This window comes from Athene cunicularia, assembly GCF_003259725.1.
Source record: "Athene cunicularia isolate RWA chromosome 24 unlocalized genomic scaffold, athCun1 chr24_part1, whole genome shotgun sequence".
Lineage (NCBI taxonomy): Eukaryota > Metazoa > Chordata > Aves > Strigiformes > Strigidae > Athene > Athene cunicularia.
This window is the reverse complement of record NW_020799132.1, coordinates 4,548,469-4,564,396: the sequence shown is the minus strand read 5'-3', so window position 1 is coordinate 4,564,396 and position 15,928 is coordinate 4,548,469. Positions and strand designations below refer to the sequence as shown.

Genomic DNA, 15,928 nt, shown 5'->3' with positions numbered 1-15,928 from the left:
CCCCCCCCCCCCCCCCAGGACCCGGCGACCTCGGTGCGTGCCACCATCAGGTCCTGCCTGAGCTGTGCCAGGTGTCAGTCATGTCAGCTGAAGGGACGTCTGGGGAGGAAGGGGATCGCAGGGGTTGCTGCGTGGCCTCCGGGGTGGCTTGTGTGCGTGTCTCGTGGTCGTACGGGTTTTAATAGCTGGCGCTCTCTCTGTCCCATGCTAACTTCTGTGGAGGAAGCTTTTGCCCACTTGCCTTGCGGGCATCAGTCCTGCAGCAGTGTCCTTCAGGCGTGCCAGCCCTGCGGCCGACCTGTGCAGCGTCCTCTGAGGGATTACCTTCGTTTGTTTGTTTTATTCCCTTTTCCCATCCCAGACACCCCCAAATTCCCTCCCCTCTGGGCCAATGAAGGCACCTTGTATCAAGTACCTACTTAATTGTATCTCCTCCTGGCACAGCATCTTTCCCATTAGTGCCAGCAAGGCTCTCCAAACACCGACGTGATGAGAGATAACAGCATTTTGCACTCCCCCCCCTTTTCCTGGGGACACCGAGGAAGGGGAGGTGACGAATGCAAGCTGTAGGACAGTGCTTGCTCATCAGAGCCCAGAAGGTCTCCAGCGTTGCTGTGGTGGTCCCCTGCCTGTTTTAAGACACCTCTATTCAGAGATGACTTAACCTTAATTTTTAGTTGGGGACCGGGGGTGGTAAGTACCTGTGGTGCCTCTGAAGCTTATAGAGGGGTCTTGCTATGTCGTCGCTCCCTGCCACCAGCTGCCATCGAGGCCTGCGGGGCACTGGGTTGAAGACTTCATTAAAATCATTAGCTCCAGCAGTATTTTGTCATCTCTCGCCACAAAGAGCTTGAAAGCATCGTTAACGTGTCTGAACAGAGGAGCTGAAGGATTGGAGGATCGAGCTGGGAATGTCCCGCTTGCATCAGGATTTACTACGGAGATGAGAAATCTTTAAGTGTCACTGATCCAAACAACACCTGCTGCAGAGCAGCTCATTTGAGGGACCTCGCGTGCCTGTGGGGATGGAGCAGTGTCACCAGCAACAGCGTTTCCTTGCTCATTGCAGGCTCGAGGCTCTTTGGGCTGGTTTGCACTGAAACGGGGTGTTTGCTCCCTGCATGTGACACGGACATATAACACCCAGCCCTCCTGCCCCGCTCCTACCCCAGCGGGGTTGGCTCTCCGTACAGCGCAGGCAGAGGGCTGAGCACGGGGAGGCACCAGGAGGGGCAGCGAGGACACCGCGGGCAGCCTGGGGACACAGAGGGAACTTTCTCCATCCAGGCCACGGGGTGTTACCTGTCACCAGGTCGTATAATCCCTCTCGCAAAGGTATCGAGGTCCGGTTTGCAACCAGGTGGCTGTGTTGTCCTCACTGCTCTTCTGGGAGAGGTGTGCCATCACTTTGGCTCTGCTGAGCGTAGAAACCCTCTTCTAATTTTCAGCCTGTTTATTTCTGGCTGGTTTATATCTATTTATTTTTGTGCCAACGCTATCATTTTAGCTTCAAAAGCTGTTCTACCTCTTTGCTATAGACCTCCTCCACCTGGTGTATTTATACAGACCAATCATATCTGTTACTAAAAAATCCCGAGTCCTAGAAACTCTTAAGTCCTAGTCCAGAGCCTTAACAACAGGTTCGTCTTACCCATGTCTGTGCAGAGCATTTGATTGTTTTCTAACACATTTTGCAGATGAATGTTTCCTGTTTTTCAGAGGCTCTTTATACGTAGATAGAGATGATTAAAATCACCTTGACATCCATCTTGCAAGAGAGGGAGAGATCTGACAGTCCCAGACATCTTCTGACACATTACACTTCAGAAAGAATGAACAGCATGAGGAGTCAATTAGTGGCTTTATCATACTGCAAGGGGGACAGTGGTGAGCTGAAACCAGCCGGGATGGGGTGGAAGTCTCCCAGCACATGGGAGGTGTTTGGCTTTGGTGCTGTGTTAAAAGCAAGGTCAAACCCACTGCGCTGTCAGAGGAGGAGGCAGTCAATTAGTCTCAGTATGCCAGCAGGGGAGGGACAAATTTGAGAACAGTCAGGGCTGTTAAAATTAAAGTTAATCTGTCACTAATCTCTGCTTGTGAAATCTGGGAGAAAAAAAAAATTAGGCAATGTTTATGACTGATCACTGGCTCAGAGAGGCAATTGCTGCAGAGGGTCTGTTGTTTAGCAATCACAGCGGGAGGCAAGCACCTTTGTGCAGAGATGGGGAACGCAGCCGGGATAAATCCATCCCGCCGCACCGATGCAGACCCTGCGCAGGCTGGTTAAAGCTGCGCCTCAAGGACTCCCTGTCCATGAAGTACCTGGTAAATCTCCCAACCTGGGACTGCTCCCAGAGATGAGTCCTGCACTGGAGTGACATCGTGATGCTACGAGCGTGATGGTAGTTAAGCTGGAGCAAGCAGTCAAGAGAAGAGGATGCCCAAGATCTGCTTCCAGCCTGCTCGGAGACTCCATCACTGTGCCTCCATCTCCCCATCCGTCAGGAGAGGCCAGTAACCCCCCAGTGCCTCTCCTGTTGGTGGGGGCCTCCAAGGGTTAATGCTTCCAACACAGTCAGAGGTCCTTGCCATGACAGGTGCTTTCAGCAGCGTTATTAATGTTGGCGAAGGGGCTGGGCTGACAGCTCGGAGGAATAATCTCTGTTGTGTTATCTGCAGAGTAAACAAGCCCCCCCCAGGGACTCAGCTGGCTCTGCCTGTGCTGCTGCATCCCGGTGCCTCGACTCCAGGCGGGGAGGAGAGCAGACGTGCATTTTTTGCTTTCCCTGCCCACCTTCCTCCTGCAGAGCCCTCAAGTGTCAGCGGTCCTGTTTGCACTTCCCCCTGCTCCTTGGGCCTAGAGATGTGGGGACTGGATGTGGGGCTCCTCACAGACAGCCACTTTGGTCACGGCTTGTCAGGCCAGATTTGCACCGACAGCCAGGAGAAGAAAGGGCTTGGCCCTTTCTCCAGCGTTCAGAGTGATTCAGCCTGCTGACTGCGTAGCGGCATGGCTGCAGTTTCGGGTTGCCTTTGGCTGGGATGCACGAGCTGGGAAGTGACTCTGAAGTCCTCGAGCCATCAGTCATGCCAGCGGCAAAGCACTGCCAAGAAAAGTGACTGAGTGCATGGAGTCAATCCTGGGGCGGTGTAAATCAGCGTGCCTCCCATTCATTTCCATGGAGGTGCACCCGCCTGGCCCGTAGCTCTGTGTCGCCTTCCACCCACCTCTTCGAACATAATAAGATTACTCTTTGACGGAAGAGAAATCAATTTGTTCCTACCACCCTGACAACCGTGGCACAGCTAAAGGATAACCTGCCTCAGACCGGCAGCGCCTGAGACGGCTCGTGCCAGCGACAGGGAACCGGGAATGGATTTGCTCTGGCACCGTGGCTACGGAGGAGCCGTGAAGACACCCCTGCACGTTGGGGTCACCCGCAGCACCTCGCTTCGGTGGTGTCGGAGGATTTAGGCTGCGGCCAGCAATCCAGCATGCAGAGGGCTGGCACCTGACAGGGCAGAGAGGCTTTGCAGGAGAAAGAGGAGAGAGAAGGGGTCACAGGGGGAGTGGGCCTCCCTCAGCCCCCGATCTGTCCATGAGAAAAAACAGAGGAGCTTAAGAGAGAGATAGCCTAATCTGCATGCTCTGAAAGAGCTGCTGGAGGTGCTGATCTCCCTGCCCAGAGCTCTGAGGGAGGGAGATTAGGCTCTTGAAGTTAAAATTAGGTTTTGTTGAATATTCCTCCCCCTGGCTGAAGGCAGCGGCTGGTTGTGTGGCGTCACAGCTGAGTCACCACGTCCTCCCGAGCTCTGGGGGACTGTCCTCCCCACCACCGCTGGTGGGAATTGGGTTTGCTGCAGCGGCACTGATGCTTGGATGGGTGGATTAGGCTGTCCGTGGAGTTGTTGGGTGGGATGAGCCTGAATCAGAGGGGTTTGCAGGTACTTAATCGGCAGTAGTTGGCATCCGTTATAGCAGATAGAGGGGGTGAGTCACGGTGCGGCACCGCGGAGAACGTGGCTTCGTTTTACCACCTGCCACCAAGGTGGAGCTGCTGGTTGGGGCTGGAAGGCATCTGCCCCCCATCAGCACCGCTGCTCCAGGATTGCCTTGGAAGTTGTGATGCTGTCATACTCCCTGTGAAGTGACATTTTCCTCAAGGAACTCACAGTGCCGATACCAGCCTTTAACTAATGACAGTGACGCTCGCAGGAGGACAGCAGGAGGTTTTTCTTGCTTTCAGGCAGGTGAAACCTTTGTTCAGAGTTACAGAGGCAGCATAAGGCAGGAAAGGAGTTGAAGGCAGGAACCCCACCTCCCCATTTCCAGGCTTTCACTGTGAAACCATGAGATCTCAGCACTCCCTGAAGTTCTTCCAAGCAGTGTCTGTACCACACGGCGCCCGTGTGAAGAGCTCAGCGACATCAAGCCGAGGCGTAGCGCTGACCCCGCGGTGCGTGCTGGCGGTTGGGTCTCACTGGGGCCACCCCCGGCAGCCTCCTGTGAAGTGCCCCTGTGCCCTGTCCCCTTTAGGAGCTGACCTCCAGACAACCGAGGAGGTGAAGGGGTCAGCCAAAATGCACCAGGCTGAGAGCGATGACCGAGTCCTCGTCCTGCGGCCGCGACCTAGCTGCCGTGCCGCAGCGTGAGGGGTGGCAGAGGCTCCCAGCCACACGAGCTTGTTGGTTGTGTGAGGGTGCTGGGTCAGATGGACCCATTTCGGTGGCATCTGGGGACAAGGCAGAAGGGCTGCTCGGCTGCCACAAGCCCCAGGTAGCTGCCCACCGCACAGCTTTCTCCTGGTGCGGGGCTTTGCCGTGGCTGCAGGGAGGATGCCAGGGGAGGCAGCACCACCCTGAGCAAGGACAGGTTCTTGACGCTGTGCGGGCAGGGCTGTGCCCGAGCCGTGCACCAGCGGGTTAATCTCTCTGCCAGCCTGTTGCGGGGGTGCGTTGTAAGGGTAATGGAGCATTCACAAACACCTCTGCCAGGGCCAGCTTGATGGTTGTCAGTCACTGGAGCCATATGGTGGGTGCATACAGTAATTTGCCCCGCAAATTCCCTTATTGTGCTGGTTTATCTCTCCAGATTGGCCACTGGCACGTTTCTGAAGGACTCAGCATGGACAACAGGATCTTCTCCTCCAACATATCAGACAGTCTGTTCAACACCACACTCATTGTCACCACCATCCTGGTAAGTGAGGGGGTCACCTACAGTTCCCATTAGCTCTTCACCAGCCCAACGCTTAAGGGTGTCAATCAGCTACAATAACGTTCCCTTTTCCCACCCCCCTCGGCCCCCAGCATGCAGCATTGCACACTGATTTCATAAAGAACAGACGATCAAATCTCTAATTACAGCACTGAGGACAATTCATGACAGTGTAATTAAACTCAAGTTGATGTTTCGTATGGAAATGATATTTGATGAGTTCAGAAGCAGCTGGGGAGAGGGCTGGGATGGGGATAAGTTGCCATTTTACATTTATCTCTGAATGATGTTCCTGTTTTGTGTGCAGCTGGTAAGTTGGAAGGGACAGTTGTCCCTTCTACCCATAAAATTACTGAAATTGGCCAAGATGGGTACAACTTTTCGGAACCAAGACTTCACATCTAGAGGCACCACTGTCCTTATTCAACAAAGTCCCCTTCCAGGTGTCACCTGTCCCATGATTTTTTCCCAGTGCCTCTACTCCTTCCTTAAAGACACTTAAAATCCTGAAGAACTCTGGGCACTGTTTCCTCATGTCCCACAGAGTTTGTTGAAAAGGAGGACAAACCGGAGAAGCGGTTATATGCCAAGGGAGGCTGGGATCAATATGGCCTGCCATAACTCAGAGCAGTCACTGGGCTGCTCTGGCATATGCCAGTTGGAAACAGCCCCCCAAACATGATGCCTTAGCTCTGCATCGTGTCACAGAATCGTTTAGATTGGAAAGGACCTTGAAGATCATCCAGTCCAACCATTAGCCTAACATAGACTGTTCACACCTACACCAGATCCCTCTTTAACCCGACTCTTCAACCCCTCAGGGATGGGGACTCCCCCCCTGCCCTGGGCAGCCCATTCCAACGCCCAACAGCCTCTTCTGCAAAGAAATCCTCCCTAATATCTAGTCTAAACCTTCCCTGGCGCAATTTGTGGCCATTCCCTCTTGTCCTATCGCTCATTACTTGGTTAGAGACTCATCCCCAGCTCTCTGCACGCTCCTTCCAGGTTGTTGTAGAGGGCCATGAGGTCTCCCCTCAGCCTCCTCTGTCCTAAACCGGCGTGAATCTGCTGCACCTCCAGCACATCCCTGACACAGCAGGGGCTGGGGAATAGCAGTGTAGAAAGAGCTCTGCTAGCTTTTCACCACCTGGCTTCCCAAGCCATCAAACCAGCTTTCCTTATCTCTTATACCCTGGTCGAGGGGGATATATTGGGACGGGAGGTTGGCCTGGGAGCCCCTTACGTGAACTTCTGCCGTGCCGGTGCTGCCAGGGAGCCCCCCCCCACTCTGTGCGCCGTGCTGGCGGGACGCCTCGGCTAAGATGGGAATGACAGCTGCCCAGTTTCAATGCAGGAAAACCCTTACTTAATGCTGAAGTGGAACCATCAGGAGCTGGAAGGCAACGACCGGTACGAGGGTTTCTGCGTGGACATGCTGAAGGAGCTGGCGGAGATCCTGCGGTTCAACTATAAGATCCACCTCGTTGGGGATGGTGTGTATGGAGTCCCCGAGGCAAACGGCACGTGGACAGGGATGGTCGGGGAGCTGATTGCTCGGGTAAGTGGGTTAGCTGCTCTTTTTAACTGTGCTCTAGTGGGACTTGACAATGAAAAGCCCTGATGCTTTATTAAGTGCTCCGGGATGATAAGGATGGATGGGGCTTTTAGTCCATTTGTGAGGCTTTGGCCAGAGGATTCTCTGTTTAATGTGTTCTCCCAGTGGCAAATAATATTTGTTTGTGATGGTGTGGGAAGTAGTCAGAGCAGGAGTTAGGGCCCCAGGGTGCTCTCAGGGGTGCTCGTTTCGGAAGGGAGGCCTGGACTCCAGGGTCCCTCTGTAAGAGCTCGATACAGAATGGATTTTTCTTTTTTTCCCAGTGGAAAAATTAATGAAAACTTGAAACAGGGAAGTATGCAGGGGTTGGTAGAAGCTGAAGAAAACTTACAAAAACACACTGTTTGGGAGGGAAGCAAGTACAAATCGCATTTCTGCGCAGAAAAGTTTTGTCAGATTCATTTCAACTCCTCAGCTTAGCCTATTGTTTTTGGAGAAGAACGTTTTTTTTTGTTTTCTTGAAGTGTGTAGACTGAGATCTTTTCACAGCTCTGCTTTGCGGTGTTGCTGCACAGCAGCTAGACTGAAAGCTGAATGCTTTTGCTGGGTTTGACAACAATTCCGCGTACATGTGTGCTCAGTCAGCCTGCACCTCCCTCCCTGCTCTTTGTTTTCCTCCGCAGCTAAAGGTAGTCCTTCCCCAGGGATCATGAAGCTTAAACACAGTTCATGAAATGCTCTGAGATCCTTAGTAAAATAGGCTTAGCCAAAGCTAACATTAAGATTGATGTTATTTAAACCAGTACTTCCTCGCTCAATGATTTCTACCCTGCCTTGTTATTACCGAAGTCTCTGCGAGAACCCAGTGACAGTTTCTCAGCTGGTGGCAAATCTGCACTGAGGTGTATTTATGATAATCCACACTATTGTGTGAGTGGAGCCCCTGAGCCACCCCGTCATTATCCTCACGGCAGTGGTGCATCCTTCTGTAAAGCAGAGGAACGAGGGTCAGAATCTGTCCCCTGCGGCTCCGGGCAGCGCTCTGGGGCTCCTGCAGCCGCTTTCCTCCTGGCTGCAGGAGACAAGCGAGCATCTCTAGAAGATGCCCACCAGCGTCTGTCTGCTTTGTCCCCAGAGGACTCATCCTACCTTAGGAGCTTCAAGTGAGTGTCTAAAGTCAGGGACAACTCCAGGTCTAGAAGACTTGCGGAGGGTCAGGGACAGGGCACGGTACGGGCTGGAGATCCCTCCTGAACCAGCACCCTGGCTCCTGCCTCACCCTTCGCCAGCCGAGCAGTGGATCTTGATGCCAGCTGAGATCCCACCTCCGCCTGCTTCTTATAAAGAGCCTTCTGTAGGGTTGTTTGCAAATGCTCTGGGCTATTGGCATAGTTTTTATACATGTCTCTCTCTCTCACACACACACACACAATTACAGTTCTGCAACATTTCTTTTGGGAGGCAAGAAGGAAGGCGCAGAGAGCAGCATGTGATCTATGCAAACAAAGGAAGGGAACAGCCATCAAATTTTTGGCCTACTAACCTTGGCAGTTCCTCTCCATTAAATGGGAGCTTCTGGAGGGTTGTTTTTCTTTAGTGGTAAGTGTTTTAACTTCATCTTCACATAGAAACCGTTTGTTTCTTCTGCAGCTCGAGCCTTATTTAGGAGGATTTTTACTTCTGCTTCGGCAGGGCAGAGCTGGCAAAGCCTGTATGAGGCTAAATCAAAAAATGGAGAAGAGAAAAAAGCTTTCTCTGCTTTGTTCTTCCCAGGCCCTTTAGAGTCTCTATAATGGTTTCAGCGAGTTTTTGATCAGTCCCAGGGACTGGCACTTTGGATCAGGTCAGCCAGGGCAGAGCTGCCCGTGTGCCTGCTGTGGTGTTTATTCAGGGCTGCTTGGGACATCGCTTTCGGAGGTCATTTCACCACCCAAGGGGTTCCTCTTCTTCCTTGACAGACAGTCCCCAAGGGGGTTTGTCCTCAGTTCTGGCCCCTTGTTCATCCCTTATCCCACTTCAGGACCTCTTGAAGCAGAAGAGCCAGCAGATCCTATGTTGGACGCACACATTCCTCTTCCAGTGGATTTATCCCTCGGGCACTTTTCTCCATCCAGCCTTTAGCACAGAGAGGGAGCATCAGTTGAGACACAAACTTCCCCAATCCTACACCAAATAAAAGCTCTGCACCTGTCTCTTTGTGCAGTGCTGTGTTATTGTAGGAAAGTGATTTCTCCTTGACCCTGATCCGCTGTCAGAAAGCAAGGTTGGACTCATGTGCAGTTAGTGTGCAGGACCAGAAGGTCAGAAAATTATCCAGCTCCATGCAATACCTTTCCAGTTTGGTTTTTTTTTTCCCCTCCGTAATCCGCCGTGGTACTGCATCTCCTCAGCAACTATAGGCTATGTGGGAAAAGTGTTTCATTGTATTGCTTGTAAATTAACCAGCTATTGATTTATCCTTAAGTGCTGAAAATTCTATTACAGCTAATTGTGCACTATGATATGGTTGAGAAGGATGCTATATAAACATAAATTTGTTGACCCAAATTCGCCAGTACATATTTATCGACCTGCTCACAAAACTAATCAAGAGCTAAGGAAGAGGGGGACCAGGATGGCTTGGGAGATTAGTGGGAGAGCTGCAGAGATGCCTGGGTCTAGATCAGCACCCGTACGCTTTGTGATCAGCCGATGGAGGTTTGGCTTGGGAGAAATCACTTGGAAGGACTCGAGCCCGTTCTTTAGTGAAAGATGTCACAAACTCAGAAAACACTGAGCTAATTGGTCCCTCTGTGTGTACGGGGCAGGGAGGCTGAACACCCTGCTCGTTCCTTGAGTGAGCAGGGGAGAAAAGCCTCTCTCCAGCCGGGGCAGATTTCCGCTATTAGCCTGGCTGGCTCTGGCACCAACAACCGCAGTCTCCAGCAGTTCAGCTGACACCATACACATGTGCTATCCGTAACAAGCAAACAAGGGGGAACAGCAAATCTTCCCATCTCTTATTTTTTGGCGTCAGAGCCTTAGGGGACAATAGGGCTGGAAGAATTATGTCTTGCTCCTTCCCGCTACACTATAGTCTCTGGCTCAGAGTCCCTGATGGTTGTTTGGTCTTCCCATTCTCTCTCTCCCCAGCACATCCTTGAGCTGAAAGGAATTCACTAGTCTGTACAAGCCAACAAATGTATTTTCACGGCAACGTGACAGCCTTCTCCCTGTTCCTCCACGCCTGCATTTGCTGCCTTGGTAGCGCAGTGCCGTGGCGGCTGTGCTCGGTGCCTGTACGTCGGCTCGCAGCGAGGCTTTGGCGCTCGGCTCCCTTGCTCCTCCCTGAGGAGATGGGCTTGTGCCTGAGAGATCCCTCAGCAACACTTTCTGAATTGACCCATGTCGGGAATGCCCCTGGAGAACAGAGCTGAGCTAACAGGAGATGGTGTGGTTTGGTTTTGCCAGGAAGCTGCTTTGGCAGGAATCCGACGCTGCAGTTTTGCTAAAAGACTTCCCAGAAAGCTCCCTCTGATGCAGCTGGGATCTGGCTGGGTACCAGCGCTAGGTGTGGGTCCCCTCCACAGAGGACATGTCCCGCTCACCTGCGGCAGGGTGCAGGGGACGGGGAGGACAGAGCAGCCCCGGCAGGAGCACACCTCGTGCAGACTGGCCGTGTGTTTTGCGCAGCCCGTGTCAGCTGCCCAGGCTTCCTTCGGCATTGTTGAAATAACATATCCCGTTTGGTGATGGTAACGCAGCACATCCCGGAGTGTTTCCGGGGCAGGAGTGTTTGGGTGAGGCTGGTGCTGCTGTAGAAGGTGCTTTAGAGTGCACGGAGTGAGGAGGGGGTGACTGGGGACAGCAAGCGCCTGCTCTCTCCTTCTCCTCAGGATCAGCTGGGGAGGGAGATGTTGTGGAATAACACTAGACCTTTGGTGTCTGCGTCAGCGGTTTGAATCTGGCTGTGATCAGTGGGGATCAAAGCTCTTTTTAAAGTGAGGGCAGTGAAGATCTCTGTCTCTTGTAAGGGTTCTGGCCTCAGGAGCAGCAACACTAAGAACCGAAAGGATCTTAAAGCTTTGGAGTGATGGTTTTTACCTCTTCCTTGCTGATGGCCAGCTGCTGCTTCACAATCAGAGGCCCTCTCCCTCCAACTGCTCCAAAGATGGGGAATGGCAGGAAGGGGAAAGGAGGGGGAAGAAGATATTACAAAATTGGCAGAGTCCCACTCTCCACTCAGCAGTGGGTGTTGGTGTTCAGTGAGAAAAGCTGCACGTGGGTGAAGGGAGAGAGGGGGAGTCTGTTTGCACGCGATTGCACTGGCAAATGTGACATGGGGGGGCTCGAGAGGGTGGGAAGTGAGGGGGAGTGGGGAAGTGAGGAGGCGTGAGTTGTTGAGCAAACACAGCGAAGGTATGGGCAGAGGGGTTTGCATCACACTGCTGATTTTGCCAAAATCACGCACAAGATGGTGGGCGTGATGTGAGCTGCTTAGGTCCTGCTGCTGTTCCCTGCAGGCTTGGGGTGCTTCACCTGAACTGGCTTCTGCCACGGGCATGATGAACACCTGGCACAGGCTTTTTCTTCCCACCCCTAGAGGCAGTCCAGGTGAAGATGGGTGAAGGCAGATTGGGGCTGACATCTGCACTGATTGCTGGTCATCCCATCCCTGACTGTGGCTTAAATGGAGGGCTGCAGCCTCCCGGCTTTTCAGGCTGTCACTTTTCATACAGCAGAATTCATGCGTGTCCTTAAAAAAAAACACCCCAAAACCGGTTTTGAGTGACCCTCATCTGGTCCTGCTTTTAAACGCAAGAATACGCATCCAAGCGCACAACCTGGCTGCCACTCACTCCATCAGGAGGAGCTGCGCAACCCAAAATAGCTCCTGTCAGATCAGATGGGCAGCTGGAGCAAGAAGCAATCAGTACATTGATCCGGTGGCTGAGCTGTACCTGTCGTGCCGTAGGACAGATCTGGAGCTGCAGGGAGACTGCTCGGTCATTGCTGCGGTGGCGTGGGAGCCACTGCCCGAGTGAGCTGCCTGCACCCAAACTGCCATGCAGTGGCTGCTGCTCGGTTTGCAGGGGTGCACAGAATAGCTCTGGAGATCACCCAGTCCAAGCCCTGGGCCACACGGAGTCGCCTCCAGCCAGGTGCTCAGTACCACACCTGGGCAGGTTTCCAGCGGGACACGCATCTGCAGCAGCAGTGCTCATGCTGACGGGTCTGCAGTGGGGTAAGAGCTGGCGGTCAGGTGGGTCCTGAAGGTTGAACACGGATTTCAGCTTTCTAAAAGACCCTCTTGTCTATACTCACTAGGGTGAGAAATAGTTTGCCCTGGCCTTGGCCATGCTGTCACTGCTCTGTGGGCAGTGCTGGTGAGACCGTGCTCTCGTGTGCACCCAGGGGATGTGGCATCCAAGGTGTTCTTGGAGTCAGGAGCTGCTGCTCCTGGAGGAAATCCCAGCCTGGGGCTCCCAGAGCTGTCCTTCGGGCTCATCTTCCCTGTGTTTGACACAGAGACAGCCCAAAGCCTCACGCCGCTTGGACTTAACTCGCCGTGTTTTGTTTCGGGAGCTTTGCAGGAGGTCGTGGGTCGGAGCGGGGCCGGTGTCCCGGCCGGTTCCCCACACCGTGGGAGGCTTTGGCGGGATCCTCTCACCCGGGCTGACGTCAGGCCCCATTCATCACCATTAGCACTGAGATGAGCCTTGTCAGCATCCGCAGCGAGGAGGCGGCCGCCTCCTCCGGACTGGCAGTCCCTGCAATTTGCTTCTTAAGGCTGCTTAATTGTTGTTCCTCTTCAGGAGCCCGGCTCAGCCCCCGTGTTTAACATCCTTTCCAGTGGCAGCATGAGCCTGTCTGCTAATGCAGGCAGATCCTACGGTTAATGCCAGGTATGGTGGTGGCAGCTCAAGCTTTTATCTCAGACACCAGCCCACCTGGGCTTCCTCTCGCCTAACGAGAGTTTGGCCTTGTTTAAGCAGTGTTTTGTTAAAAAAACAGCGTCTGTCTCTACTCCCAAAATGCTCTGGGTCTTTTTCTAAGCCTATTTCACGCTGACATTTATAGCGGCAACTGTGCTGGAAGGATGAAAACCAAGCAGTGTTTGCCCCCTCTCTCCCCCATCCTCTGCCTCCTGTTTTCCCTTTCCTCAGGGCCCAGCTGCAGACACAACGCAGAAGTGCAAAGCAAAATCCATTTCTTCCCCAGTGCATTGTTTAGCCTATAAAATGCCAACTCCTACCCGTCTTCAGGTGGGGAGGGCTGGAGAGCGCTCACGTTTGCCGAGCTCCTCTGTAACTAAGATACGCTGACCTCAGTGAATCACAAGAAGTTTTGTGAACGTCAGGAAGCAAAGTCAGAAGCATGAAATGGGTGATATTCAGGCGGAGAAGATATGGCATGCCATTCCCAGATCAAAGTTTGTTGCTGTCAGAAACTAGCTCTTCACTTGCATGACTTGGGAGCCTGCAGAGAGCGAGAGGGAGAGTCTCTGACAGGAGCACAGCCCCTGCTAAAGCCACGAGGAGCCGAGTCTCCGCTGCAGGGAGCCCTGACACGGGAGCGCAGATGTGCATGGGCACAGGCCGGAGCAGGATGCGAGCTGCTGCAGCTCTAATGCCAGCAAAAGTCCTGAAAGAATAAAAGTTGACCAGGCAGGGAATGAACAGAAGGAAATAAACTCTTATGGAACGGTAGGACCCTCTGGAGACAAGAGGAGGGACCTGGGCACAAAACCTGTGTGTCCGGGGAAGGCAGCTCTGCTGCGCCAAGTTTCTGTTCCTCAGGCAAAGGGAGGGGGATGGATTTGCGTTATATTTTGCGTAGAGAAGAGCAGTTTTCAAGATGTTGTAGCTTACGTGATCTGAAAGGGTCCCAAAGGATGATAGTTGGGGGAATAACCAGAGTGCACAAAGTTCCCTGATGGCATCCAGGTCCCACCCCTGAGAGGGTGGGGGCAGGCGAGGGGTGGTGACTAGGCCGGGTGAACTTGGGGACCACATCGCCCCCCTCAGCAATGCCTTTGTACTGGGCCCTGGGTGGGAATGGAAATGTCCTTAGAGCTTTTCCCTGAGAGCTTTTCCCTGAAACACCTTTGATGAAGCATATTTACCATCCGTTTAGTCCACTACTTTGCTGGTAGAACGGGGAGAAGAAATCCGTTGTTAGAGGGGCTTTGCTGGGAGAGCTCTCCCCAAGGACAGTGGTACCTGCAAACCCTTTTAAGTATAGACAAGAGAGGTTTAAGAAGCTTTAGGCTTTTCTTGTGGATAAAATTCCTCACATGCCATGTTCCACAGACGAACTGATCCCCTCTTAGTAATCTGCTGGTGTTTACATAGGGTTCCGCTGCTCGCACACCATGTTGTGATTATTGGTGCCTTTTAAAGACCCTGTGGGTAAATGTCTGGCTAGGCAGAAATTCTCTCTGGCTTTTAATTCATTCCAGCCTGAACGTCCTAGAAATCTGTAATAGCTGCTTGGAAACAATTAAAAAACCTGGTACTGGGCTCGTCCAATAAAGCAGTCCTGCATGGACTGTGAAATATCACCCTCCCCATGACCCCCCTTCCTGGGCTGCCTTGCAGATCCCCTTGCCTTGCTTTTCCCTTTCCCTTGTCCCGCGGGCTCCTTTAAGTGGGCAAGTCTGCTGGAGGCAGAGCAGGGGGGAAAGGTCCCTCGGCAAAGCTCTGCCAAGAGGTGATTAGTCCCTTTTCTCTTAAGGAAAACGATGGGAAGAGTGACGCACCCACAGATGTGGTGCACTCAACTAGCGCATGGATACAGGAAGATAAACTCCAGGTTTCACTGGGTCTTCGGGTGCCTTGGCTTCTGCACAGACCTTATAGAACTTAGGGACAACAAATACAAATAGTTTTTCCTTTCTGCCCCTTCGCTTTTTCTACTTGCATAATCATCATCTTGCAACGCAGATAAACAAATGTGTAAGGGAATGGAGGAGGTTTCATTTTTACAGAAAGCAATTACAGGCATTAAAAGAGCTATAGTAATAAAAATAATATTTAAAATTCAAATCCCTTATCTATACTACAAGAATATTACCATTGGAAGAAATTATTTGTATTTTTTCCTCCTAATCTCATCTGCTTTGCAAGTCAATCTAGAAATTTTTGTACCAGTCCTCTGAATATTTTTTTTGGAGACTGATCTGCAATGGGAAAAATGGTCTGGAGCACAAGAGTGTGTTAAACTTTGGTGTGTGTTTGAGCAGGGCTTATGTGCAACCCAGCCAGGGAGCAGGATACAGGAGCACAGCCTGAACTAGTTGCACATCACCAGCAAAACTCCCGGGGTTTCCACAGAGCCTGGCAAATGCACCCCCCGTCCCAGACAGACGGGACGTGCATCCTCCTGGAGCGGGTGCTGGGTGCGGCTGGGCACGGCTCTGCTGCCTTCCCTGCATCTTCCCCAGGCTCAGGGTCCTGATTTCTCTGCTGTCCTTTTCTCTCCAGAAAGCCGATTTGGCCGTGGCGGGGCTGACAATTACTGCGGAGCGGGAGAAGGTGATTGATTTCTCTAAGCCGTTCATGACTTTGGGAATTAGCATTCTCTACCGAGTTCATATGGTAAGAGACTTATTTTATAACTGGTTTTGTCCCTCCATATTTGCATGCAAACGGGCCTAGTTATAGAAGAAAATTGAATGACTCATAAAAATATTTTGGTTTCTTATTTAAACGCAAATATGCTCGACCTTTATTTCCTTATTTTCTCTGGCTTTCTGCCTTGTGTCAGCTTGGTGGATTCAATTCCTGTTGTTCGAACCCCCAGCCCTGTTGACTCCCCTTCCCCATCCTCCCTGGGCACACGACGCTTCCTGGCGTGGTGGGGGGCCGTGAGCAGAGTCCTGCCGGATCAGTGCTACCAGGGGAAGCGTGGGCAGATCTCAGCTTCTCTGGTTCTGCCTCGAGCCCAGCAAAAGCCGTGGGATGGCTTCAGCGTGGCTTTGAGCCCACTGCAGCGAGGCTGGGCTGGATGAGTGCAGCAGCCCAGCAGCAGGGCTGGTGGCTCTGCAACTGCAGCAGATCTGGCTTGGAGTCACCGTTTCTTTGCACATACGGTGGGGAGACCACCTGGGAGGCTGAGCTGGGGCACCTGTGGCTGCACCAAGCTGGTGTCGGGGCCCAAATGCCCAGATCTCA

General features: G+C 52.6%; 1 protein-coding gene across 2 annotated transcripts in view; it reads left to right on the top strand.

Moving 5' to 3' along the window:
• Positions 1-15,928, top strand: part of GRIK4 (glutamate ionotropic receptor kainate type subunit 4) — a 192,310-nt gene that overhangs the window by 156,619 nt on the left and 19,763 nt on the right. For both annotated transcript variants that reach the window (XR_003399943.1, XM_026863740.1), the window contains exons 12-14: positions 5,093-5,200; positions 6,573-6,776; positions 15,239-15,352. Coding sequence is in view for 1 of the 2 variants with exons in the window: in XM_026863740.1 (XP_026719541.1) it covers positions 5,093-5,200; positions 6,573-6,776; positions 15,239-15,352 (426 nt within the window). In the remaining variant the exon portion in view is untranslated. The remainder of the gene's footprint in view (positions 1-5,092; positions 5,201-6,572; positions 6,777-15,238; positions 15,353-15,928) is intronic.